The following is a 26535-nucleotide window of genomic DNA, read 5'->3' as shown; positions in this document are numbered from 1 at the left end:
TCAGGTCAAGTCAAAAATACATTTTTATAGTTATTTTCTATCTGTCTGCTACATGAAATAAACACAATCATCCTACATTAATCACAATGTCGTACACTGAATAAGACTGAAAGACAGAACCCAAAGAGTGTGTGTGTGTGTGTGTGTGTGTGTGTGTGTGTGTGTGTGTGTGTGTGTGTGTGTGAGAGAGAGAGAGACAGAGAGAGAAGGCGATGCGGACAGGATGGTCAGTGTACAGTGTAGGTCCATTACAAAATGTTCAACGCTAATGCAAAGCAAACAATCATGTTGTCAAGGCATAGACAAGCCTCATGAATAGAAACCTGCTAAAAATCAACACAAACACCAGAGGACAGTATTCTAGTGGCCACATAAACCAACTCACAGAATGAGAATGGATAGAAATGTGGAAATTAACTTAGAAATTTGATAAACTTGTCAAGGGTTTGAACATTATTTTGCAAGAAAGTTGGTTCAACACAACAGCCAAACAAATCCTCTGCCTTCTGTGCAAGTCATCTCTTGGAGGCTTTTGCAATAAACTACCAACTCTCCTCTCATTGACAACATTATCATTATCTAAGCCGTCTTAGGTGGACCAGCCATACAATGACCGTTTGAGAATATGCTAGTCATGGCATCATGTCCAATAAAAGTGGCAATGCACATATGCAAAGATGAATTCAGATGGTAGTCGGATAGAATAGAAATGTAGATCTGCAATTTTGATGTGGAAATTACGGCTGTATTCGCACAGGCACAATATATCAGATTTTTTTTTTTTTCTCAGACAGATCCGATCGCTTCACGGTTGTCTAAACCGAGAGAACTTCAGAGATCAAAGGAAGAGATAAGATCTGTTCGGAAAACGGATAAAGGCCAGACTCTGTTCCTATTTACATCCTGCCAAAAATCATTTAATAACTTTCATAAAACTTTAAAAAAAAAGTTCCAAAAATCCAAAAAACCTAGAGGCCAAGTAGATGGGAAACTACTGTGTGCTGAAAACAAGAGCAGTGAGTGTTCAGCTTGTTCTGTGTTGGGCAAAACAAATTCTTATTTACAGTGATGGCCAAGCATACACGATTTGATAGTGTACATATGTGTCCTTATGAGTGTGTATACTATATTTGTGTGTTTATGTATGTGTGTGTGTGTGTGTGTGTGTGTGTGTGTGTGTGCGTGTGTGTGTGTCTTCAGGTGTTGTCGCTCATTGTGGCAGAGCCTTCAAGATGGCATTCACCTCCTCAGCCACTGCTGTCAACGCAAACTCAAACTGGTCCTGAACAAGAAAAGAGAGAGAGGAAAGAAAGAGAGTGTGGCGAGGGGAGAAAGAGATGTGAGAGTGAGAGGAGAGAAAGAGGAAGATGGAGAGAGTTGGGTTAGGATGGTTGTCCAACCTAGATATCAGGACAGTGCTCAAACAGCACACACACAGACACACATATGGCTCACAGTGGATAATCTCATTTGTTAATTGGATCTGGCTCCCTTTATACACACACACACACACACACACTCAGTGGTGATACCTTGGTGCGGACTAGGCCAGGTCTCTGGTCTCTGATGTGCTCCAATGTGGCTGCGATGTCAATCTCCTTCACTCCTAATGACAACAACAACAACAGCAACAACAGGATCACTAACAACATCATGGTAACAGCTGCTGAGGACATGAGAGCCTTGTATCTTAACCAAGTCAATTTGAATGACGATCCAAAGCACACAGCTTTCAGTTCAAATAAAAAAGAAATCAACAAGATCAGATTCATTAGGTTTTCATCTTTATCTAACATCAGTGATTTGTAATCATTAGCGTTTGCCAAAGATGCTAAGAAGCAGTTTCTCATTCAACTGTAGTGCCAAAAAATACATATTTTTCTGCAAGAGTCTGCAGGCAGAAACTCTGTAACTATAAATATTATCATTGCCAAGGCATCCATGCATCACTGCTCAGGTGATTATGACTGGGAAAACACTATATAAATCTCATCCATTATAATTTTTATATTATTACCTAGAAAACAACAAACAACACGTAAATACATGTTTCAGCAGAAAAAAATGTGTCCGTGGCACTCTTTCCATACAAAAAGTAAAAAGCCTTTATTGTTTAGTGGCTAATGCATTGCATACACATGTTTCAAACATTTTTAAACATGTGTATGCAATGCATTAGCCACAAAATATTTTTTTTCTTTTTGTATGGAAGTGCCTTGGACACATTTTTTCTGCCGAAACATGACCTTGTCACCCAAGCTTCAATGAGCACCTCTCCATACTACACTGTAGCCAAAGCTGCGTTCCTCTTAAGCAAACACATAAATACAGTTTTCCCTTAATAATCCTGTAATAATCCAGAAATGCAGTAGTATAGCATCATGAATACCTCTGTGGTGTAATAATGCAAATGATTCAGCATTATTTGACACAGTGAGATTGCCAAGTTTTACATGTATTGACAATGTTCTGCAAGCACCAAATATACTACATTTTTACTGTAGCACCCTCTGCTGTTCACAGCTGGTAAATCATCAGTGTACACCAGTTTACCCTAAAGCGAGGCATATTAAAGCATATTAAAAGATATCTTGGTGATCTAAGATGTAAGAAACAATTTACCTCCTCAGTTATATTATATTATAATCAATGTGTAACTGTATTTCTTTTGGCCTGTAGTGCACTGCCCATGTCTAAACATTTACACTGGATTATACCTTATGTATCTGTGTGTGTGTGTGTGTGTGTGTGTGTGTCTCACCCTTGGCCATGCGGTTCAGCACCATGTCAATGAGGATGTAGGTCCCAGTCCTGCCGGTGCCATCACTACAGGAGAGAGAGAGATGAGAGAGGACAGTGTCAAATCTCATTGATTTTGAAAACGCTATATCTGGGAGCAAAACAGTGTTCTGTGACTGTTTTTTCAAGGGGAAATTCATGTATCAGTCCCTCTCAATTTGTGATTATAGAGGTATTTCAAAACTTCAAATCTTACATATGGCAAATTAAAAAAAAAAAAGTTTAAAGGATAAGGCTGGTGTTTTTTAATGCATTGCTTACCGTCAACAAATCCTATGAAAATAACAAAATCAGCAATGATTTTGTTTTGCCAACAAGTCTCGTCCATGTAGCCGGTGCCCAATGAAGCCATGTCCCAGCAGCCATAGAACTCCATTGTATTAAAAAAAACGGTTAAAAACAAAAAGTAGTTCCGTAGCACCGAAAATAGTCCCCAGCATAATGAAGAATTTGTTCCCATTTGAATTTGATTTGGTAATAACTACAACAGACTGACTTTTCCTGGTAACAGTTCGCCATTTTTAAAATTGAAACTATGTCTTGAGCTGTATTTCAAGGTTTTTAGCTTACAATTGGAGCCTAAAATTGGTTGCTAAAAACGGTACGTGGGAAGTCAGAAAGTAACGGGAGTAGAGCAAACGCATTGTTGATTTTGTTATTTTCATAGGATTTGTTGACGGTAAGCAATGCATTAAAAAACACCAGCCTTATCCTTTAAGTTTGGTTTGAAAATTAGATATCTTGCATTTGAAAATAATGCAGGATATCTTTTTTTGCCTGAGGACAAAATTATCAGTGTCTTTTAAATATTGACTGACAAATTTCAGAAAACAATTTGTCCCCCCTAAAATGGATATATAGTGTTTGGGAGTGAAACAGTTCAGTTGTAATTTAGGTTTTACCTGCAGTGAACGATGATTGGGCAGGAGCGACCTCTGTAGCATTTATTTACCTTCCTGAAAAACAGGAATAAGGGATGGCAGAGGAGGAGAGGAAGAGGAAAGGATGACAAAAAGGCAGGAGGGGAAAAATTTTAATCACAACTACAGCTATGAGCACTAATCAGTGTTATGGGTTCTATTAAATGCATACAACACAGGAGAAACATCCCTTATGCAGCTTTATGTGCTTGTGGGTTGTGGTTAAAAAAAAAGGCAACGAGAGGAAACCAGTAGGAGATAAGGAGGGGAGATAAAAAAAAAAAGGGGGACATGAAAGAGGAAGGGACAAAATAAGATCAAGAATAGAGGGCAGGAAGAGAGGATATGAAAAATGGAGAAGATAAGAAATGAAGGGATAAAAGAAAACAAAGAAGAGAGAAGAGGATGGAGGGCAGAGGAGGGAACCAGACAGGAGAGGAGGAGGAGGAGCCAGAGATTCACTGTCCCTCTTGCAGCAGCCAGTCACACCTGCCAATGCTCATTTTTGTGACTATGCAACTGGAGCCAGAGTACTAGCTGCAAACCACAAAAATGACACTGGGAGATGTTAAAATACAAACCCATCAACCTGCACACTGAGAGAGAGAGAGGGAGGGAGGGAGAGGGAGAGGGAGAGAGAGAGAGAGAGAGAATAGAGAAGATGGATAGAGGGCGGAATATGCAGCATTTGTGCCTTACGGTGGAAAATGAAAGGAAAGATGGGAAAAAGAGAGAAGAGATGACATATGACAAAGGTCATCAGGAGGATTCAAACTCATTAAGGCGTCAGTAGCCCACTGAGTCACCAGGACACTGCAATTTATTAGTATATCAGTGTGTGTGTGTGTGTGTGTGTGTGTGTGTGTATCATCATGTGATCATGTCCAGCTCTGTTCATGTAGTAACTGTTTCCACTTGTGCCTATCTTAAATTGCTGAGTAACTTAACATGTCAGCTAAATCCCTAAATTGTAAATTATTGAAAAATTGTAGCACCTGTGACACACACAGGCAGGGATAGTGTGCGTGTGTGTGTGTGTGTGTGTGTGTTTGTCCTTAGTGTGTGGGTGTAGTAACCTACCTGCGGAAGTCGAGCAGCGGTCGTGTGGAGGTGGGGATGCCATCGGCCGGCCAGCTTAGCAGGTGAAACTGGGTCAAGGTTCTGGTCTCCTGGGTCTGGACGTTCTTCAGGTAGAAACTACGCACCAGGAAGTCCTTACACCAGATATGTTCTGACACCAGGTTGACCTGATGAAGAGAGATAGAGGGAGAGAGAAAGAGAGAGAGAGAGAGAGAAGGAGGACCACAAACAGATGGAGAAAGGGGGAATAATGAACAAATATGAACAAATATGAAAAAATATTCTGACTACACTTGGGCCGATATTCATATTTCCCGCAGTATTGAATATCCCCCGCCCCACCCTGCTGCCACACGTAGATTGTTGCTTAGATCAAAATTGTGCAAACTTTTAAACTTATAAACCTATAATGTACTAGCAGTAGGACAGTAAAAATAAAAATAAAACACTATATTAGTGAAAAATGTGTCATTTTATTTCAAGTGGGTTCCCTTTTCCACAATCAGCCTGTGTTCCTGGAAATAGCACTAATGAGCAAATTACACCAAATAGTCATTGTTTCCTCCTGTGCTTGAATAGTGTGTTCAAATTTAATGTAATTTAGAAGAAATACAATGAATAAAAAAAATAAAAAAAAAACCTGTAAAAATAAAAAGTAACAACCTCGCCCCCGCAAACGGCGTTAATATTTTACATTGCGATATTTTGGCAGAACAGCATTGCGATATTACATTTTGGATATCGCCCAAGCCTGATTCTGACAGCAGGGATGCTGCACTTTATGGCCTGAATGTTGTTTTTCCTGGTGGTGCATTGTCGGAAAATTATCATAAAATATCACACTGTGCATGCTGTGAGGTTAAAAGCTAACAGGGTAGCAGTTACAGGGGGAAGTTACCTCATAGATGTGGTAGAGAGAGGAGCCTTCGTCAGGCCAGTATCGCTCGCACTGTTTCTCTCCATCTTCCACCAGAGCTGTCATCATCACTATCACTGTGCAGCCATTCTCCCACACCATCTGGGGTTTGATGAAATACGCACACACAGACACACACAGACACACACAAGGATGTAGATGCACACAAATGCATATACACACACATCTGATTGTCACACTGAGATAAATCTGTGAAATCTAACACTAACAGAGCAGATTTCCTGCAGATGGAATAAGACTAAATTTGAATTTATCACAAAAAGGAAAGAAAAATTCACTAGACTAGGAGGAGGAGGAAGAGGTGGAGAGAGAGAGAACGAGAAAAAAACATGACAAAGAAGAGGGGAAGGTGTACTGACCTGCCAGAAATCAGCGACAGTATGAGGCAGTGGTCCCTGTGTAGCGATGTAAGCTGGTAGGCGAGGGTCATGATCAATCTGTGGGTTAAACAGAGAAAAGAGACAAGAGTTATTATTTTATTTACCTGCTGAGGACACACAGATAGATATGAATAAGGCCAAGAAACCCCAAATACATATGTGTTTTGCGAGGGGACTTAAATAGTCTGAGGGGGAGATCAATTCTCTCAGTATGCTGATAAGCAAATTTTCATTTCAGATTAATGGAGAAATCACAATGCAACACTTGCACACCACTAATCAGTATTATTATCACATGGTTCCTTTGGCTTGTTTGTAAATGTTCTTACAATGGTGCTGGCATTGATGTAATCTTGCTTATTGGGGTTTAGCTCTGTCTTCAGCTTCACTCGAGAGTGATCGTCTGCAAAACAAAACAAATATCAAGAAAGAATGAGTGAATGAACGGATAATTACAAAATGAATGAATGCTTCAATAATATTAAGAAAGAAGAATCAAATATGTCAATGAAAACATGTAAACATATAAATTTGAATTCATGTCACTATAATTTTCCCCTTAGCACTTCACTTATGCAGTGAAAAGCTTGCAAAAGCTTGAAATTGATATTGTTCTGTACATGCATGCATACATAAATGCATTCTGTGAAGAAAGGGTGATTGATGGTTGATAGACGCATGATACCTAGACAGACAGACAGACAGACAGACTAACACATATAAATGAACAGAGACTGACAGACCAACTGACCCAATATGTAATTAACAGAGAAACAGACAGACAGACAGACAGACAGACAGACAGATATCTAAGTGGACAAATGAACTAACATGGTAGGGATTCAGCATGTCTGTTTTTGTCCATGTTGCTCGGGTCTTGAGCCAGAGCCACTGAACTGGGCTCGGCCTGGTAGGAACACAGCGCCTCCCACTCCTTCTGCAGGCGGTCCTTATTACGCAGGTGATCCTCCATGTACGCCTGAGGGGGAGACAGCACATGGAAATACCTTGTAGGAAATGTGTTCAACTATGTAAATTAAGGTTGTTTTTTAATCATCTTGTTGCTAATTTCTGCAACAATCAAATAATCCATATATAACCATAATCCATATGGTCAAAACCATAACCACCATAATCAAAACCATCTTAGACGTACAGTAGGAGATTCCCATGATACACCAGGAAGTTTCTGTGGTTGCTCACCAGTATCATGTGACCAGTAGAGATGTCCATGTTAGACTGGGCCGGCTCTTCGCTCCAGGATGGGGTGGAGCTGTGGGTGGAGGAGGGGCTGTGCTGGGGGCCGTCGCTGAACTGGGAGGAAACGCTGCTGACGCGGGACGTGTCCGTGCCCCTTCGACCCCCCGCACCCGCAGCTATGGCGGACCCCACCATACTGCCACTCACCCCACCCACACAGTCCTGCCGGGACAGGGAGGATTTGGATGCCATGTGCTGCCGACAAAGCTCCTGAATGGAAAGGGTGGGGATGTTGGGAGAAACAGAGAGGGCACATGGAACAATTAAAAAATGTATATGTACATGTTACGCTAACCTACTTTGCATATAATTCACACACCAAGCATCATATGTATAAATTGTATACATTCATCTGCTTGATCTACCAGATATTCCTTGGTGATACTCTGAATGTTCTGAATATCAAATGTGAATAGTAAACTGTGCATATACGATCGCTGTTGTTGTGTGAAAACCTTGTACAGTAACTCAATTTTTTGTGGTTTTCATGTTTTAACTTCAATTGAAGGATTACATTTTCCTCTGAAATTTTACAACCTTTGGGCTGATGAAACCCTTTCAAAACTCATTAGATAAACTCTAAAATGCATGGTGGTCAAGCTTAAAACAGGGCTGTTTTTCTTAGATTCTGAAAAGTTCATATTTGTGAGATAGAAGTTTTCATTCAACATTGACAATACTGTACGTGGGTGCATATTATGATCATTTTGAGGAAATATTAGGAAACATTCCTAATATGTATGAAGGTATATTCTGAAGGCCCATCCTGGCCCATAGCTTAAAAAACCCTGATCTATAAGAAAGACCTGAATCCCTGTCATCCTACCTGGTAGTCAAAGTGTGTTTCTGCTCCTCCCTCCGGCCCCAGGCCAAGCTTGCCATTGGCTAGTTGGTGAGCATGGTGCCTGATACAAGCAATGGCCATAGCCAACACTAGCACTCCTCCTACAACTGCCATGGAAACAAGGGTGATGACTGTCCCGCTGGACCCCTGGGAAACCCTGGCGACCTGAGGGAGACCCCGTGCATCTGTCCTCTGGAAAGAAGACAATGATAAAGAGTAGAGAGATGAGGAAACATGAGAAGGGGGAGGAGGTGGGCACATAGAGTGAGCAAGAGGAAAACAACAAATTAAATATTTTCATCACAAACTTATTGACTCATTAAAGCACTATGTTAGTTTGGTTGAACATTTACATTTTTCAACACACACACACACACCTATATAGCAGTTTGTGAGCAATCAAACACTTTGCAATTTAGGCTTTTTTCCTCCTCAGCACTCAAAGCAAAAATGGATGAAAAGGTCACTCATTCATTTTAACAACAAATTCGTTTTTCTAAAATTGCATGGTGTGTTCAGAGAGAGATTGCAGCATTTTAAAGGCAGACTAACACCCAGAGGTCAAGGCAGCGTTCTTCAGGGAGAGGTTAAAAAACAGCAGAGACTCCATGGGGATCAGTAAACTACGTTAGGCTACATGCCACACATTGACAATGTTGTGAATCCGTGACTTTTCACTGTAGTGCCCGATAAAACAGAATTGTACATTGTGTCTCACACTGTTTAACCACCTTAAAGGTGAAGCTATCCACATGACCTGCGTGAATGAGGATGTCAAATGTAAATTATGAAAAATTCAGCTGTTTAAAAAAAAAAAACCTCCCCTTACGCCTGACATGCACTCCTGTGTTTCCACCTAACACACAAATACATACACACACAAACACACACACACATACAGTAGGGCATGATATCTGGGGGCTAGATGCCAGGTTTTTTATGTGATAGCATGATAAAAACATTCACTCACATCACACACTTAAATTTAGCTTTCAAAGAGAAAACTGTGATGACAAGAAGCTGATTTCTTTGTACCTTTCTTTCATTCGATTTTTCTTTTAAATATTCAAACCATGCATTCAATTTTTCTATTTAAATTAGCAGAATTAATTTAGAAAATTACTGAATTTCAGAATGGATTTACCATAATTTACAAGCACTGCTAATGAGCCAACTTCAGTATTAGGCTGATAAAAAAATCTGCCATCTGGAAGATAATATCAGTACCACACAGACATATGCACACAGGCACACACACACACACACACACATTATTCTGTGGCAGGATAATTACATTATTAGTTTAGGTGTGTGTGTGTGTGTGTGTGCGTGCGTGTGCGTGTATGTGTGTGAACAGAAAATGATAATGGGAGTAATGACGCCTGCGACTGTTGCCATAGCACCTGGGAGCCACAGTGGGGGTAGAGGAGATCAGGCACCATGGCAACAAGTGGAATGCTCGTTGTTACGGGATGTCGCCTTGGTGATATGTTCTGGCCACTTGCCCTCCAGGTGGCACACACACACACACACACACACACACACACATGGGCTCACACAACTACACACACATGCACGCACACACACACACACACACACACACACACGGATATTACAGGACAAAGCCTGTTGGACAGAAAATGATCCCTAGGTGAGAAAAATGTCATGCCAACTTAAGCTAGGTCTCTCACTGGCGTATCGCACACAGCGCTGTAATGTCAGAGGTCTTCTGCTCTAATGTCGCTGTAATGTCAACAACCTTGAACCCAAAGCCTGTTTTTCTTCAACATCTGTGAAATCTAATGGTCTTAGACAGTGGAGTCACCAGAATAAATGAGCGACTCTGGACTTTCGTTTGGTTTTGATACAGTCGAATAAAAAATGATTCCACTGACTCCACTATATGCTGCCTAAATAGTTTATGATCACACATAATGTCTGTAGATCAATAAATAATGTTCTTTGTTTTGCTTTTTTTTTTTTTTGCATACAGTAACCCTCTACTCATATGATTACATGTGACATTTTCAAATATTTCACCTATAAGTTTGTGTGGTGAAGTGACAATTTCAATGAATGAAAATATCACTGTGTTGATCAAATATCTCACTACACACTCCTTGTAAAACTCACCACATCTGAGCCAGTCCTTCATCCTTTGCTCCTTTATTTTCAGTGATACTGGTTTCCTCAGCATTCACACATCTAGCAGTGTATCTGAACCATGCCACCAGGTCCAGTTCCAGGTACCAATGAAATGCACTGATGCAAAACGCTTCACATCTCTGGATTTAAACAGTACAGAATGAATCTACACTGTAACTTCAGAAGACGGCCAAGGTAGCAACAATGACAGGAATCCCATACGATGTAGATCCATACAGAAAATACAGCTGCAGGGTGTGCTAGCTGCAGTGTTGAAACTAATGTGTCTTGAGAGAGTGGCTTATGAGACTAGCTAGTCTGAGAATCCATCAAGCTAAAGCCCAGCAGAGAACAAGTCAAAAGTGAAAAGGGAAAAGAAGAGAGTGGAGAGAGGAATGATTTATCTCTCCGTTGCCTTGACAACAGCTCCACATGTTGCTAATGGGGGAATTGAGGAGGGGTTACCAGAAAGATTTTCCTGGAGAGGCTGTGTGGGTGTGTGTGAGTGTGTGTGTGTGTGTGTGTGTGTGTGTGTGTGTGTGTGTGTGTGTAGCGCACGTGGTCATGCATGTACCTCTCCCACGCCAGCCTGTACAATCTTCAGGCCTGTCTCAGACTCCAGGAACTTCTTTTCAGATACTGTCAGGGCAAAGAAATAAACACAAACAACAACAATTATTTTTTTTTGTTGGATGTGAGGAAAAAAAGACAAGTTTGCAGAAATGACAGTCAAATGAGTTGGAAAGTGGGAAAAGCTTTGATCTTCACTGTTACAGTATTTCAAAGGTTGAGAGAGAGGATATACACCCACATTCCTCTGAGTCAAATGTATGTGTGTGTGTGTGTGTGTGTGTGTGTGTGTGTGTGTGTGTGTGTGTGTGTGTGTGTGAGTATGAGCCTCACCAGCTTTAGCAGCCACCTCTGCTGCAGTCATGTTCTGTTCATTCTGGCGGATACGGAACGTCAATGCAGGACCCACCACACTGGAAACACACACACACACACACATGCACACACATGCACACACACATATTAAGGATAAGAATTTGATCTGAGTTAATCTGTGTGGTGAATGTAATTTGATATGTCCTGGCCTGGTTGAATAATTCTTAAACAACCTAGCAAAAAACAAACCACTTTTCTGTTGCTGTGTGATTATTTGTCTGCCAAACAATAAAAATAATAAAATACACATGCACTCTTTCTGCGTCTCTCTCTCTCTCTCTCTCTCTCTCACACACACACACACACACACACACACACACACACACACACACACACACACATACACACACACACACACAGTGGTGGTGTTACCTGATATTGATGAAGCTACTGGTGGTCAGGTGTATTTTATCAGCCAAAAGCTCCAGCAGCTTCACTCCATCATATAAACTCAGAGGACTAGGAAGGAAAAATAACACTGACAATAATCAACAGAAACCACACCACAGAAACAAATATTACAACTGCTGCTGCTGCTAGTATAGAGCGTCTAGTATATTTGCACATTTCTAAGTTCCTATGTTGTTGTTTTTACTTTTGGCACATTCTATTTTTTTTCTATGTATTTTTGTATTCCAACTGCTGAAGAAAGTTTAATTTCCTATTTTTATGAATTATTTTACAGTAATAATGCACAACATTTTCATATAAATAAATGTCTCTTTTGCTACTCTTTATCACCGATTGATATAACACAATAGTGATTCAACCTATAGCCAGTTCATGAAAGGTTTTACATTTGCTGTTCTAAACACCTGGTGTCTGGTAGGTCTTTCTTGGGAAAAATCCTCTGTGATTTGTTTAGAATAAATAGATGAAAAACTGGGTAGTTAGCATGAGCAGTGACAGCCACCATGGCTGAACAGACAAAGAAAAGAGCATCACCTACAGAAACTCAAACATCATCAACAGAAAATCCACTGTTTTATTGCAAAGTGCAGTGCAAAAATACAACAGCAATGAGCGCTTACCACCAAACATGTTGCCAAAATCAGAAAAACAAGGATTTTGAGGATGACCACGAGTAACTTAATACCAAACCCAAATCTGTGTAAAGCCTGACATCTAAAGGTAAAATGCATGCTACTGAAATTGCCTTCTGCTACTGGCTGATCTTTGGTGCAAAATGATGTCACCACCTGTTGTACTCTATAGAAAGTGGCTTCTGAAGGCTTTACACAGACGTGTGTTTTGGTGTTTAGTTACTCTAACAGATTGAAACAGTTGAATTTGAGTGCTGACCTCTGGTTGGTGACGATGTATCCATACTCTTCTCTGGCTCCTGTTCCCTCAACCAGTGGCACTCCCTGGTCCTTCAGACTTTGTCCAGCCTCTGCACGTGTGGCCTGGGGAGGCTTGGAGGCAGAGGGGGGAAGGCTGGGGCCCTTGGAGGGCACAGGGGGGGCGTCAGGAGCACCAGGAGCACCAGGAGCACCAGAAGCAGGGGCGGGCTTCTCCGGCTTACTAGACACTCTGTCTGTTTTTAACAGCTGGGTCTACAGGAGGGAATGACAGAAGAATTGTCTGTGTAAAATGATTATGATGGCATCTAGCAAACATTGTTTAAGATGGATGCTGACATACCTCCTTGAGAGTGATGAGGTCTTTCTCGTATGGATCTGAAAAATAGAGTGGAGACAGACACTATCACACTGCAGCATTTAAAAAAGAGTTACCCGAAAAAACAATTCAATTACTGTGCATCTTTTGCACATCGTTTGCTCTTTTTAGCTGTCAGTGGGTGCAAGGGACAGTCTGACAGAAAGTGATTTGAAAGACACAAATGTTGCCCTTACAATATATTTGGGAGATATATGTTTTAATATACTAATTTGCTTTCCATTATACAATATTCAACAAAGAATTCTTAACTGCCACAAAAGGAGTACTAGTAAAGAATAGAGGTAATAGATGGGGGACTTTTACGATGGCTTCCACTGTACCTGTGTTGCCTTCAGTCTGCATCAGCTGCAGTACGAGGGCCAGCCTGTAGAGCTGCTGTGGACTCAGCTCTCTGGGATCGACTCCATACCTCTGCAACACTCCTGACATCCTCTGGAGCAAGCCATCTAACGCAGGATAGTACGGTTATCAATACATGGGCTGCCTTCACATCATCCAGATTAGAAAATGTCTAAAAGTAGAGTTTACACTTTCTGTAGCACCTTATTTTGAAATCAGAAGTAAGTGCTTTTCTCTGCAGTGCTGTGATAACAGATTTGAAAATGTGATCTTGTTTGTTTTTTCTTTCCTTTCTTTCTTTTTCTTCCCTTGGCCCTGTGCAGCAAATAATCCCTCTCTTCAAGACATTGTCAGCCTGCCAATCTCCCCTTCCCCACTACACTGAGCAATCCTTTCTGGTTGACTAGTAGATCTTTATTCTCCCACTCCCTGTGTTCAGGGAGGAAACAATTTTGTTTCCAAGACCTCAAGTGCAACAATATAAACATAATCATTTAGTCAAGTGACGCTAGGAAAATGTAATGTCAAGAGCCAGAAAGACTTGAGAAAAAGGATGAGAATGAGGATGAGATCAAGTATGAGTAACATTTAACTGTGCCATTTAACTATGAGTAAAAGAGTGTATCTGATATAAAAGCATGATATGTATGTTTTTCCCATGAACACGAATTGAGAGTCAACTAGATCAGCACTACTACTGTAAAACAATTAATAAATGAGTCTCTCTCCTTCTCCCCCTCTCCCTCCCTCCCTCCCTTTCTCTCTCTCTCTCTGTCTCTCTCCTGTACACACACATACACATACACACACACAAGTACAAATGAGTCCCTATTCCTCACCATTGAGTCCAGCCAGAGCGCTGTAGTCCTGAGGAACCTTCTTGTTCTGCTGAGGCGGCTGTCTGGCTGCAGTACCCACTCTCTCCTCTAGGGTGTAGTCTTCCACATAATCCACTGGCAACTCCAGTTCCAAGTCCTCGTAATAAGGCAGACCTGCTCAGAGCACAATAGGTTATTATGGCAAGGGGAATGGTTTAGCCACATTGATTAGAGACAATGATGGCTTTAAACACATTTTTCATACTGATTATGTATTATGTACATTTAAAAAAAACTCTTTCTGATGCTTTAACATTCTTTGTTTTAGGTTTTTACTGTTTTCATGTTTTCTATATGCTTCTATTTGTATTTTTATTCACTCTTAGCAATTTGTAAATGTTTTGAAATATGTTACATAAATCAAATCCCGTTCTACCTGCAGGTGCCATGGGAGCTGCCCCTCGGTGCCGATAAGACGGCTGTGCAGACGCCAGGTAGAGAGACATGGCTTCCTGCAGCAGCTGCCTGTCACGCTCTCGTTCTCTCTGATTGGCCTGGGACCGCGAAGGGGGCCGTTGGTAGCCAACCCCTCCTCCAATAGGGTGAAGGGATCTCTCTACGTCATCTTGGTATCTGTGCTGTGATATTGGGAAAGGCATTCAGATGATACAGTGCTGCGTGTGTGCGTCTGTGTGTGTAGTGTGTGTGTGTGTGTGTGTACCTGGTGGTATGTGTATGGGTCCATGGAGGCTGATTGCATGCGTAGCGGCGACTGAGGAGGCTCAACAATCATGTAGTCCAGATAGTTGTCAGCAGCAGGCATGGACCCCGACTTAGAACTGTGGTGGTGGTTGTGCTGTTTGGACCTGGCAACCAGGAGAGAAAGGATTAGGATAGCTGTAGGAGGGAAAGGAGGGAAAGATAGAGCAATGTGGCCAGACAGAAATGTAGGGTACTGCAGCTTAAGATGGTTCTGCTTCGATCAGGCAAAACAGAAATGTTAGAGGGAGAGGATGGATGGATGAATTGGCTCCATTCCACATCATTTTGTGTAACATACTTTTTTATAAATATCATTGTAAATGTAGAATACTCACTGAGAAGAAGAGGAAGGGGAAGAAGAGGACACGCTGGGCTTAGAGGGGCGGGTGGTGTGGGGAACTCTCTTCAGCTCCTTGGATACGATGTACTGGGTGATGTCATCCTGCCAGGAAAGCCCTACACACACACACACACACACACACACACACACACACACACACACACGCACACACACACACACACCCACACACACACACAAGCAAACAAGCAATCAAGGAAAGAGAGAGAGCAAGAGTGAGACAGATAAAGAGAGAGTGCAAGAGTGTGTGAGGGAGACAGAGAAAGAGAGAGAAAGAAGCTTCTGAAATCAATACTCTTCAACTGTTTCATGTACCAGTGGAATTCAAGAGCTCAGAGCTTAATGAATATACTGTATGTATTATGAATGGATCTTGGCCTGTATTAAAAAACCCTCAGGGACTGAGAACTGACCTAACAACACTGGGAAGGTCACATTACCGTATGAACTTCACTATACTGACCCCAGATCAACACAGAGATTCTACTGTAGGTAGACTAACACACACAGGTCCTGAATTGTATCAATATTTAGTTTTGTACTTCATTTCTATATTGTATATAAGAATATTTGAATTGCATCTGTGTGTTAATGTGTGTAACGGCGACAGATTGAAATATACATGCTAAATATGCTAATGCTCAATTCCAGTACAATATAATTGTAATGCAGAATAATATACTGTAGATAGAATGCAGGGCTAGAAATGAATGTTATAAAAATTGAATACAGTCAAAAGTGAGTCAAGTGACAATGAGACACACAAAACAGTGGTGATGTTAATGTTTTCTCTCACCTTGCAGCATGAGCTGTTTGAGGACTTCCTGCATCCTCTTGAGAACAGCAACTGACACCTGGTACTGGACCTGGTCCTGCTTAGAGCTGTGACACTGACCAAACAGCCCATCTAGAACGAACACACACACACACACACACACACACACACACACACACACACACACACCAATATGTGGTGTAGTAGATGTTGAGTATTGATGGTGTCTGATATCAAAACAATTTAGAGTTAGCTTCAATAAGAATTTAAAGAATGGGGCACCAGATAGCAGACAAATCAACCGGTCTCATCTGAAGGACTGAATTCCGAGCTTGCTTGAATTTAAACCCAGACAATAAACACAAGAGAGGACTTTATGTGAAAGAATATATTTATTTCTATTAAAGCACACTCAATAATCAGTGAAATCAATAAAAGCATATGAGGTAGATTGAAATGTGGTGAATGAGTAACATGAATAAATGAGCTTATGATAGTAATGAGGCAATCAACACACACAATTGTATAAATTGAACGCTGGAGGATATGAACCAGCTAAGAAGCGGGACTAATGGCAATAATATCTGAACACTGAATACGCTGAATAATCAATAACGGAGTTATAACTGACTATACACAGACTTGCAGAGCGCTGAGTGGCTAATCATAGGGAGACACTAAGTGAATGATATGGAGTGTCATGTAATGGACTAACTATGTGTAGTGCATGTGTGATGCCCAGCGGACAATGATCGTGCATACGCCACAGACGGGGACTGGAGGAAGACGAGGCACGCAGAGTCTGGGAGGCTGCGATGAAACTCAGCTCGACGGGCCTGGTAGGTGATGAAGATCCAACGACGATTCTGAGTTGAACTCGGCAGGGTCGCAGCGGGGCAGAAGAGCAGGCTGCACATGTGGCGAGCTGGTGGTATGTGGGTCTCTCAAGGCTTTCGCCGACCAGCGGATCCGATGATTGGTAGATTTGCGGTCTTAGCAGGCACAGGACACACACTGAATGGACGTTTGTGTGTGTGTTTGTCAGGCAGATGCGGCAGGCCCACTTCACCAGTTGGAAGGTGAAGCAGATTCTCTTCTTGGCTCGTGGAGCTGATGCTGAATCAAATCCCGGTGACAAAGTCTCAGAGACAAAGTTTAGAGGCAAAATTGTGTAGATTCACTGTAACGTGTTCATGACCACGTAGGCCTAGGTGTGAAATCCGCGTTCGGCATGTGTGCATGTGGTTTTGTTATCATGTGTGAGGGGGCGTGTGTGTGGGCTGGTGTGTATAGTGTTACAGCGGAAAAACTCTCATTTCATATGCATAGAACTTTAGTTTCGTCTCCCAGTTCTATGCAATATACTTTACTGTCATACATGATTACATTCAGCGCACATTACTGAGTATTTTAATATCAAACATGGCTATCTAAGCCCCATGTAAAGAAGCTTAACTTGAATACTATGAATAACTATCATATAAAACATCACAGTCACACACAAAATAACAGACATACATTAAAGTCCATCACAATATGATACCCAAATTTTCATGAGTCTGTATCACGGATTTCTTCTGATTTTGGCAACATTCCAATGGGTATCACTTCAGACTCTCTGGAGCCTAGGGGCTTATCAGAGACAGGCTGTGTGTTTATGTTTAATGGTTGTTTACCGAGTCTGTTTCTTGGTACCATCCTTGAAGAGTGAAAATGGAGTGATTTATGGACTCAGTGGCCTCCTTTACGATCCAACCACTTTCCAACCACTTTCCTGATCCGTTATCAGGGAAGAGGCTCACACGGGATGCAAGGCCCTTCCAGATGTGTGATGATGATGATGATGATGATGATGAAGGTGCATCCACTACAGTGTTAGCATCAGCCATTATATCTTCATTAAACTCTGAGGTCGTATAAGGCATTAACTTTTACTTTGAATTTTCTTTAATATACAGTAGAACCTGTAGAATGTTTTAATGAATTTGCCCTGGAAGTACACAACTGCCTAATGGCCCTTACAAAACAGGTGACAAAATTTTCTAATTCCTAATATGTAACAGACTCTGCGTAACAGTTACCTGCAAATAACCATGACTAGCCCACACCAGTGAGTCATAGTTTAGAAGTACAGCCCACACTCATTACGCTGCTCATCACAGTCCTTTTGACAGTGTTCTGGCACTACGCACTACAGAGTTTCAACAGTAACCAAAATCATTATTGAGTTGTTTCCTGTGAACTGCTATTATTATTGTACTGTTATTGAAGTGAAATTAAACCATTTATCAGATTTTATTGAGCTGTAAACTTGTTCATATGCCTTCTATAAGCAAGGTGAAATAAATAGGGTGTCAATCCTGGACATGAGTTCAACATTTCCCAGACAATTTACCATCAGTTAAAATTCTGGCCCCACCCAGAGCTGTGATGTCATACCAGGGGTATTGAGGTACTATTGCACTGAGTACATAGAAATCTGATCTGAGAGGAATATTGTTGCCGACCCCGACTAGAAATATTTAATACTGCAGGTGCATCCATCAATGTAAGGGCAAATCCCACTCGTTTTCAAACTTGTACTAGAACCAGCTGTTTTCTTTCATCACTCCACTATTTTATAATGCCATTCTAGTTTGTTCATATTTAGTGTTTAGAAGTGCAAGCTAGCGTTCATTGATTAAATGTAGTAATTTATGTAGCCATATTCCAATTGTACTTTTTGTTTGTAAATTTGTTATTCACCAAGAGTGGCATTTTGTCAGCGTGGAGATACAACTCGCAGGTAAATGAATACGTTTATGATTAGCTTGAATAAGTTTATGATTAGTTAGTATTTTGCCAAAACTATAAAGCCACAACATGCCACAACTCTGACACTTCTCCCATCCTCCACTGCACCTCCACAGCGTCTGCCTCTAAAGGCTCCGCCTCAAAACACCCAAAGTACCATGCGGGTGAACAAGTGGCTGGGATGCTGAGAATCTGAGGTGCTCCCCCCTCTTTCACAGAGATACACCCACCTTTCCCTCTTACCACCCAACTCATTTGCAGTTTTCAAAATGTGTAGCGGAAAACAGATGTTAACAGATTACAGAAGACTGTACAGAAAACTAAACTGTACATAGGGTCGTCACATGAACAGTTGTGTTAAGGGACACTGAGAGCGCCATGGCTGAGATCACGATGCTTCTAAAAAATATTGTGTCTCATAAAGCATCAGATTCTGAGGCTGCTATGTGTTTGGGGATAAAGACAGAGCAGTGCAGATGATAAATTTTTTGGTGCATCGATGAATCACCACAAGTCATCCACCAGCAGCTGAATGGCACACGGCCTAATCTGCCACGGTGATACAGTGAATTGTTACGCTGAACAGATTAGTCAAGAGTAGCATGTTTTTATATAGTCACAAATTGAACATGAAACAGCTGTATAGCTTATTTTTACACCCAATGTAACCCCCCCTACACTCGCACACACACACACACACACACACACACACACACAAACACACACACACACACAAATACACACAAAACAGAAGATTGGCTCCTGATGAACTTGAAGAATAAGTAGATTTTTTTTACTTTATTGTACTGCATTGTTACTCCTTTCTGTGAGTGTTCAATAAGGCAAACTCCTTATCCTTGCTTTAGTGTGGTGATAAATCTTGATCTAGTTAAGACATTTTCTGGGATCAGGTGTGAAAACCCCTCCCACATGTATACACTCACATAACCTCACCCACCCACACACACTCATGCACACACACACACACACTCATGCACACGCACACACACACACACACACACACTCCTATATTACCAATATGAGCCGCAGTCTGCAAACAGAAACAGAACATTTTCAATGACTAAAACAGAACAGTGAACCAATGCATTTTAGTCACTGCATCTCTGTATCTAGATTACGGATGTTGTTTTTATTCAACCTTGATTTGACCATGCGGGACGATTAATTACAACACAAGTTATTTATTTACAATGCTGGCCTGGCAGGCACTACCAGTGTGTTTCAGTGTGTCAGTATTCCTGACGGTGGACTGACTCAGGGCTAAGAATAGAGAGAAGAGGGGGAGGAGGAGGAAGAATGGAAGATGAATGGAGAGGAGACAGCAAACTGAATGGCTTGATCGGATTGGGACTATTTTTGTCTAGGATCGTCTTGGGTAGTGTGGGTATTTCTGTACATGTAATTTTTAATTCTACAGTCGACTGTGGAATCTGTGAAATGAAGAGGAAATTCGGCTATGCAGCTCAAATAAAGTGATTTTAAAAATTACCATATATTTTATCCCATATGAGATAAATTATTGTCAGCTGAATGGTGATGACAACCATCAGTGCTACATTCTACAGTATGTATAGATCCTGTCAGCTGCTATCGATATACATATTTCATTATGTCCTTTCCAGCTATGCAGTTTTTGATGCATAAATTAGCAGTGTACCATGTACCGGAAGGGATTTTTTCACAGTGAATAGTTTACAAATACATATAAGAAACTGTTTACATAATGGCAACCGTTGCCCCCCAATAGCATTAGTCATCACAACTACTTCCACAGTAATATGGGAAAGGTGCCATCAATAATATATTGAACAGAAGCAGAATTCACAAAGATGCGTCATAAAATGTTTGATTCAAGGACATTATATAATACTGAACAGAAGCAGGAGGTGTACAATATTTGCAGGAGATGGTGTCGGTTCAGTTAATGAAGACCCAAAAGAGTCAAACAGTTTGTTTCTACGTATTGATTTTGCTTTTGATTAAGTTGACCTCTTAATCTAAACTCAGCAGCAGCTTATTCCTACCAAGGTGTTGATCATTGTAAGACCTGTTTGTGTGAAAAAAGACTGTGAATGTTACACTTTTCCTGCGAGGGCTTGGGTTGATATTTTCTATATAATTAATTCCTCCTACAGAACAAAACTGATTTTGATTTGAATTAGGCTGATCAAACAAAACCACTGACTTTTTAGTATCTAACAAACAAGCATACAGTTTTTTTCAGCTTAGTTTGCATTGCAGGTTCTTGGAAAAGCTTTGCAACATAATATAGACATGCTTTTGATACAAATTTTTCCCATGACCCACCTTGGGGTTTTGACCAAGTCTTGAGAAAACCCAGTGCAAAAGGACAATTTTGGAAAACATATTGGGATATGCCTTATTGCGGTTATCCCCTCTTCATGTTTAGGTGTTTTATACTCTAATATAAAACCTAGGTAACCCATTCTGTACTGTCTGTCTATTTTAAGCTTAGCTTAAAGCTTAGCTTAAAATAGTGTGTGCATACTGTACACACGTGCAAACACACATACACACAACGTGACCTAACTTCACCTGAGAGTGATCCTTAGAGTAGAGATTGGTTCATACATCCTAATACAAGCCAGTGAAGTATGGGATGATGATATGAAATATTAATACTGTTCTTCTCGTCTAGCTCACAATCATTACATGAGAGAGGCACAAATCCATTCAGAGAGAGAGAGAGAGAGAGAGGACAAGACTCTGTATGCTCTTTAATCATTTAAAGTAATTAGTTTGAAAACCTTTGAGTAGTCATTACACCACATTTAATACTGTGTGTTATCCTCGGGGCACAGATGTGCGTATGTGAACATGTGAGCTTCTTTTCACCTGAAATAAATCAAATTGTATGAAATCTGAATCTACGTCTGTGTCTGCCTCTGAATTGTAAGTACGCTGATCTATTTTGTATTCTGTCCAGTAGCTGTGTGGATGCGTAAGTGCATTCGGCAGGGAGAAGTGCGTAAGTGTGTGTCAGTGACTCATCACTGTATTAGCACAGCGACTGTGGGGGTGTCGACCTCACCGTGATGTCAGCGTTGCCATAGAGACAGGGGAGCGGGGGAGGGGCTTAGATAAAGACGAGGAGGGAGAGGGGCAGGTGACGGAGAGAGGAAGACAGACAGGGTGGGGAGAGAGAGAGAATCCTTGACCTGTGTTTCTGTGCCAACATCCTCCCAGCGGTGTGTGTGTGTGTGTGTGTGTGTGTGTGTGTGTCCAGCTGTGGGGTAAATAATTTGTTGTGTTTTTGTGGGTCCAGAAAGGATTAAAGAAAAAGTCTGTCTTAAAAGTTTAATATTTAAATAAGAGAGAGAGAGAGAGAGTGAGAGAGAGACAGAGACGGAGACAGAGACAGAGAGAAGGACAGAGAAAGGGATGGAAGGATTGACCTTTGATTATATACTTTCACACACCAATAAAACAAAAGTGTGTTTGTGTGTGTGTGCGTGTGTGTACTCACCATCTGAGCAGAACTGTTCCCTCGCGCACAGTCTTCTCTCAAACAGACAACCTGACATGAAGAGAGAAAGAGAGAGCTGACTGGTACTTACAGTAAAAACAGTCACCTATAGTGAGAAATAGCATTCATTATTCAATATAATTTTCATAGCAATTTCCATGGCAACAACTACTTTAGGTTTAAAATCAGAACATAAAAACAGACCTAACCAATGGCAAGTCTTAGAAAATTACAGAATCACTACAAATCACCTGTGTGAGCAAACAAGACAACATGTTTAATCGTCTTTTTCCCATCTGATTTTATCATTCGACATTTATATGTGTATTCTGTCTTGGACTCATTATAATTTCACTCAAAGTACAAGGTAACACAGTGGTAACCAGTACAGATTGTCCTCTGCCCTGCATCTACCTTTTATATATTATATTATATATTATATCTAAATATAAGTCAACCCACACTGCACTTATCCTTCATTAGAGTTGGATAAAATGGCAACCAGCCATTCTAGAAGCCCCTCCATCCATTCTCCATTAGCACTGTGGTATTTTCCTAACATTTCGTCTCTCCATGATGGATACAGAGGTAGCTCTGCAGTCGGGCTGAATGCACTTCAGTGGCATCTGCAAGCACATAACTTTGAACAAAATCAATTTTTTCTTTTTAGGGTTAGGGTTAGACTTTGATATTTTGCTAATGCTCCTGGGTTAGAAGCAGTCAAAATGTGTTCCAGGTTTAACAAGTTCCTCCATGTTTTTACTGACATACTGTATGTCTATAGGTAACATAGTAGTCTTTCAGTGGAGGTTACAGTTTGTTTCAAGCAGCTCTGAAGCCATGTTCTGGCACTCATTGTATTGTCTTATGTGGGAAACCCCACAAATAAAAGTGAATAAATAAATAAACCAGTATTTCAGAAGTGCTTCTGCAAATACTGTATGACCAGTCTGATTGAAGATAAAAGGTTGAGACAGATTTTGTGGATGTAAAATGTTGATTTAGAAGGGGTAATGGTGGTTCATTTTAAGCTATTCCAATACTTTGGTTGATGTTTGCTTCTGGTTGGTGTGCAGGACCTTGGAGGTGATGGCAATGTGGGAAACAGCAGCTGGTTGTTGCTAGATAGGACCTCCGCCAGGCATAACACAGCAGAACACACACTGATAACTCTCTCTCTCTCTCTCTCTCTCTCTCTCTCTCTCTCTCTCTCTTTCCCTGTGTGTGTATCTCTCGTTCTCCTTCTCTTTCTCAATTCAGTTCAGTTCAAATCAATATGCTTTATTGGCATCAATGGTACACACTTCAGTGTGAGTATCAGTAGACAGACTATATGTATACAATAGTGGTTGTGTGCAAACATTGTGTAGGTTCAAGGATTATTCAAAAGCTAAAGGAACAAAGGAATACGGAAAATGGATGAATTTTTCAAATGAAAACTATAGAAGGACATTCATTCTCTCATGTTCTGCTCTTTCACATGGTCAAGAAGTGAATAAATTGTATGAAAACTGTGTGTGTGTGTGTGTGTGTGTGTGTGTGCATGTGTGCGTGCGTGCGTGCGTGCGTGTGAGTATTTGTGTATTTGTGGTTGTGTTTGTGACGAATGGACACACAGTGATGGATGGATACCAAATAAGGTACTAAGAACAGTTCCTTCCAAGAGACAGAGAGAGAGAGAGAGAGTGAGAGAGAGAGAGAGAGAGAGATCATGTCTTAGAGCTTCTTTTTCTCTCTACCTGTGAATGAGTGACGTAGTGCATGACAGCAGTTTCAGTGACTCACCTCTTCCTTCTTTGAACTCTCTCTCTCTCTCTCTCTCTCTCTCTCTCACACACACACACACACACACACACACACACACACACAGCACTGCCTAGTTGTGGCTGTTATCTTTAAAACAGTAAGAGCTCCAGTAAGTCCCATTGATTTGAGGACCAAACTGCAAGTTCTACTGGTGTGTGAATTATCTGAAAGGAACCTGACCTCTGACCTTTCATAGACAGTGTGTTGTCATAGCAACTGGACATGAGCCCTTATTGCTGGTTTGCAAGGGAGATAAGTGAAAGGCTGTAGACATGTCAGCATTAGTGTAAATGTCAATGTGGATGGAAGGAAGGATGGATGGATGGATTGGTGAATGGATAGATAGAAGGAAGGAAGGAAGGATATGTTGATGAACAAAGGGAAACGGAACAAAGAGAGAGGTTAATGGATGACTGGATGGCAAACAGCATCAGTCGCTTGTCTCTCTCCATGGTGCTGAAATGTCAGACACTCTTAGCATGGCTTTTTATTGTCCTGCATATTTTACTTCACTATTACTTTATTATTTAACTTTACTTGGTATAATTAGTGCACTTGCTGCCATTGATTTTTCTCATTCAGTAATGTATGATTGCATTTAGTAGGATTAATTGTATAGCAACACAATTTTAAAAATGAACACTTTACTAGCATGTCATACTCAATTTCTATTTCACTTTATAGGTGTTTTATGTAAATACATATATATTTCAATTCTGTTTCATTTTGCAAAATAATGTCTTCAATATTTCAACCGTGATTTGAAATATCAAATATTGATATCCCAAAACTTTCTTGAATCACTTTTGGGTAGCTGCACTGAAGTGATGCAGTGACATGCGAAAAAGCATATCAAATACACCTTGAACAATTTAAATGACTAAAAGTATATAACGGAGGAGGGTGGAGGGGAGATGAAGGGGGGTGGCCACCCTCTTATTACAACAAACTAAAAATATTTCCACTTGTTTATTATAGATTTAGGAGGAAACCTGAGGGAGTGCAATTAACTTTCTGCCTCCCTCCATTTCCCTCTCATTCTATTTGATCAAATCACTGACTGGCTTCACCTCCTACTTCATGAAATTTCCACCCACACATGTAGGAGAGAGACAGGGGTTTAAAATGTTTGCTAGGGAAAGAAACCTTGTAGAAATAAACCAGTAAAACTTGACATCCTACTGGTGTGGACCAATTATTAACTATTGCCCTCATTCTTCATAGATTTTAGAGAATTACTGTAAAGTAATAAGAAGGAAAACTTTACACCCCAACATTTCCCCTTTTAAGATGTACAATGTGGACACTGTTCATCTTGGATCCAAAAAACAAAACAATATAAGCACATGCTATTCTCGTCGTGATTGAAAAAAAAGGGTTTGGTTGGTGAGTAAACTGCTGTCTTCCCAATCCCCCATTCCACAAAAAAGAAGCCCTTTATTATGAGCTTTTTTATGAGGGGAATGGCATAATATGGGCCATCACCCCCTCAAATTGCTCCTTGCTCACACTACTAGAAGTAAACAAACCAGGCAAAATCAAGATACCACCCATCTCCCATACAGACTTGTGTTTCTCCTCCCTGTCACTCATTGCAACCTCCATCTCTCCTCCACCTCTGTTTGTTTTCCTTCATTACACTACTTCATCTCTCCATTTGCCCCCACGCATCCCTTCCGAAAAATAAATATAGCATATTACATTTCAGAAGGAAAATATACAAGTAACAAAACTCTAAACAAATCATGTATGATATCCTATTATCAGGATATTATAATCAAACCATATTGAGTACGACAGACACACTGTAAGTCCCAAATGGAATATTATATCCTATAAACAATAGGAGATAAAGTCCGATCAGATCACTATAAATGATCTGGATCATGTCATCATCTTCTTCATCATCATCTTCTTACCGTATTTGTCTGAGACCCCCGGCTGGCACAGCACCGTTATAAGGAGCAGAGCTCGCCATGGCTTCAGGTGTTGCATGATCCTCTCCAGCCTCACAACAGTTGAGCAGATGCAGAGAGAAACACACCAAGTCCTGTGTTTTTTTTTTCCTTTTTCCCTCCTGTTCCCCTTTAAATCCCCATAATGATCCGGGGAGCTGCAACCGGTCTCGACACCTCACATTGAATCCAAGAAGCCCATGTGACGGAAAAATATAAATAAATGGCCGGGATAAAGTAATTTCTCACACTAGAAAGGCGGGGCATGGGCATGAGATGGGGAGGGGTATATAAACGTATACACGTAGTATCGACTCACGACACGAAAAAAAAAAAAAGATATTGCGGAACTACAATCTGCGGAGTGGATCCACGGAGCAGGGATCTCTCTCTCTCTCTCTCTCTCTCTCTCTCTCTCTCTCTCTTCC

At 40.9% G+C, this 26535-nt stretch overlaps 1 protein-coding gene across 1 annotated transcript; it reads right to left on the bottom strand.

The window, feature by feature from the left end:
* Positions 1-1137: 1137 nt before the first annotated feature.
* Positions 1138-26147, bottom strand: ptprna (protein tyrosine phosphatase receptor type Na). The gene is made up of 24 exons (XM_071525780.1): positions 26072-26147; positions 22347-22397; positions 16067-16177; positions 15248-15368; positions 14872-15016; positions 14587-14788; positions 14172-14324; positions 13314-13439; positions 12955-12989; positions 12613-12866; positions 11683-11769; positions 11269-11348; positions 10940-11004; positions 8203-8412; positions 7320-7586; positions 6948-7095; positions 6446-6519; positions 6096-6173; positions 5698-5817; positions 4800-4966; positions 3702-3755; positions 2762-2826; positions 1533-1606; positions 1138-1282 (listed from the first exon to the last, which is right to left on the bottom strand). The coding sequence occupies exons 1-24, from the start codon at positions 26145-26147 to the stop codon at positions 1211-1213; spliced, it is 2835 nt and encodes a 944-aa protein (XP_071381881.1). The 3' UTR covers positions 1138-1210.
* Positions 26148-26535: the final 388 nt, after the last annotated feature.

The sequence above is a fragment of the Centroberyx affinis genome, unplaced genomic scaffold (assembly GCF_046629955.1).
Source record: "Centroberyx affinis isolate AG114_WGS23_722 - 3 ecotype Tasmania unplaced genomic scaffold, CSIRO-AGI_Caff_v1 ptg001337l_1, whole genome shotgun sequence".
NCBI classification, from domain to species: domain Eukaryota; kingdom Metazoa; phylum Chordata; class Actinopteri; order Beryciformes; family Berycidae; genus Centroberyx; species Centroberyx affinis.
Note: the sequence above shows the minus strand (reverse complement) of the source record. Positions and strands in the feature narration are given on the sequence as shown.

What these genes read in the sequence shown, in the direction of transcription:
- ptprna (XM_071525780.1), bottom strand. Translation starts at nt 26,147, where the DNA reads ATGCAACACCTGAAGCCATGGCGAGCTCTGCTCCTTATAACGGTGCTG. An exon ending in ACCTCATCACTCTCAAGGAG is followed by an intron (nt 12,867 to 12,954) that starts GTATGTCAGCAT and finishes TCCCTCCTGTAG; the next exon opens with ACCCAGCTGTTAAAAACAGA. An exon ending in CCAATCATCGTTCACTGCAG is followed by an intron (nt 2,827 to 3,701) that starts GTAAAACCTAAA and finishes TCTCTCCTGTAG; the next exon opens with TGATGGCACCGGCAGGACTG.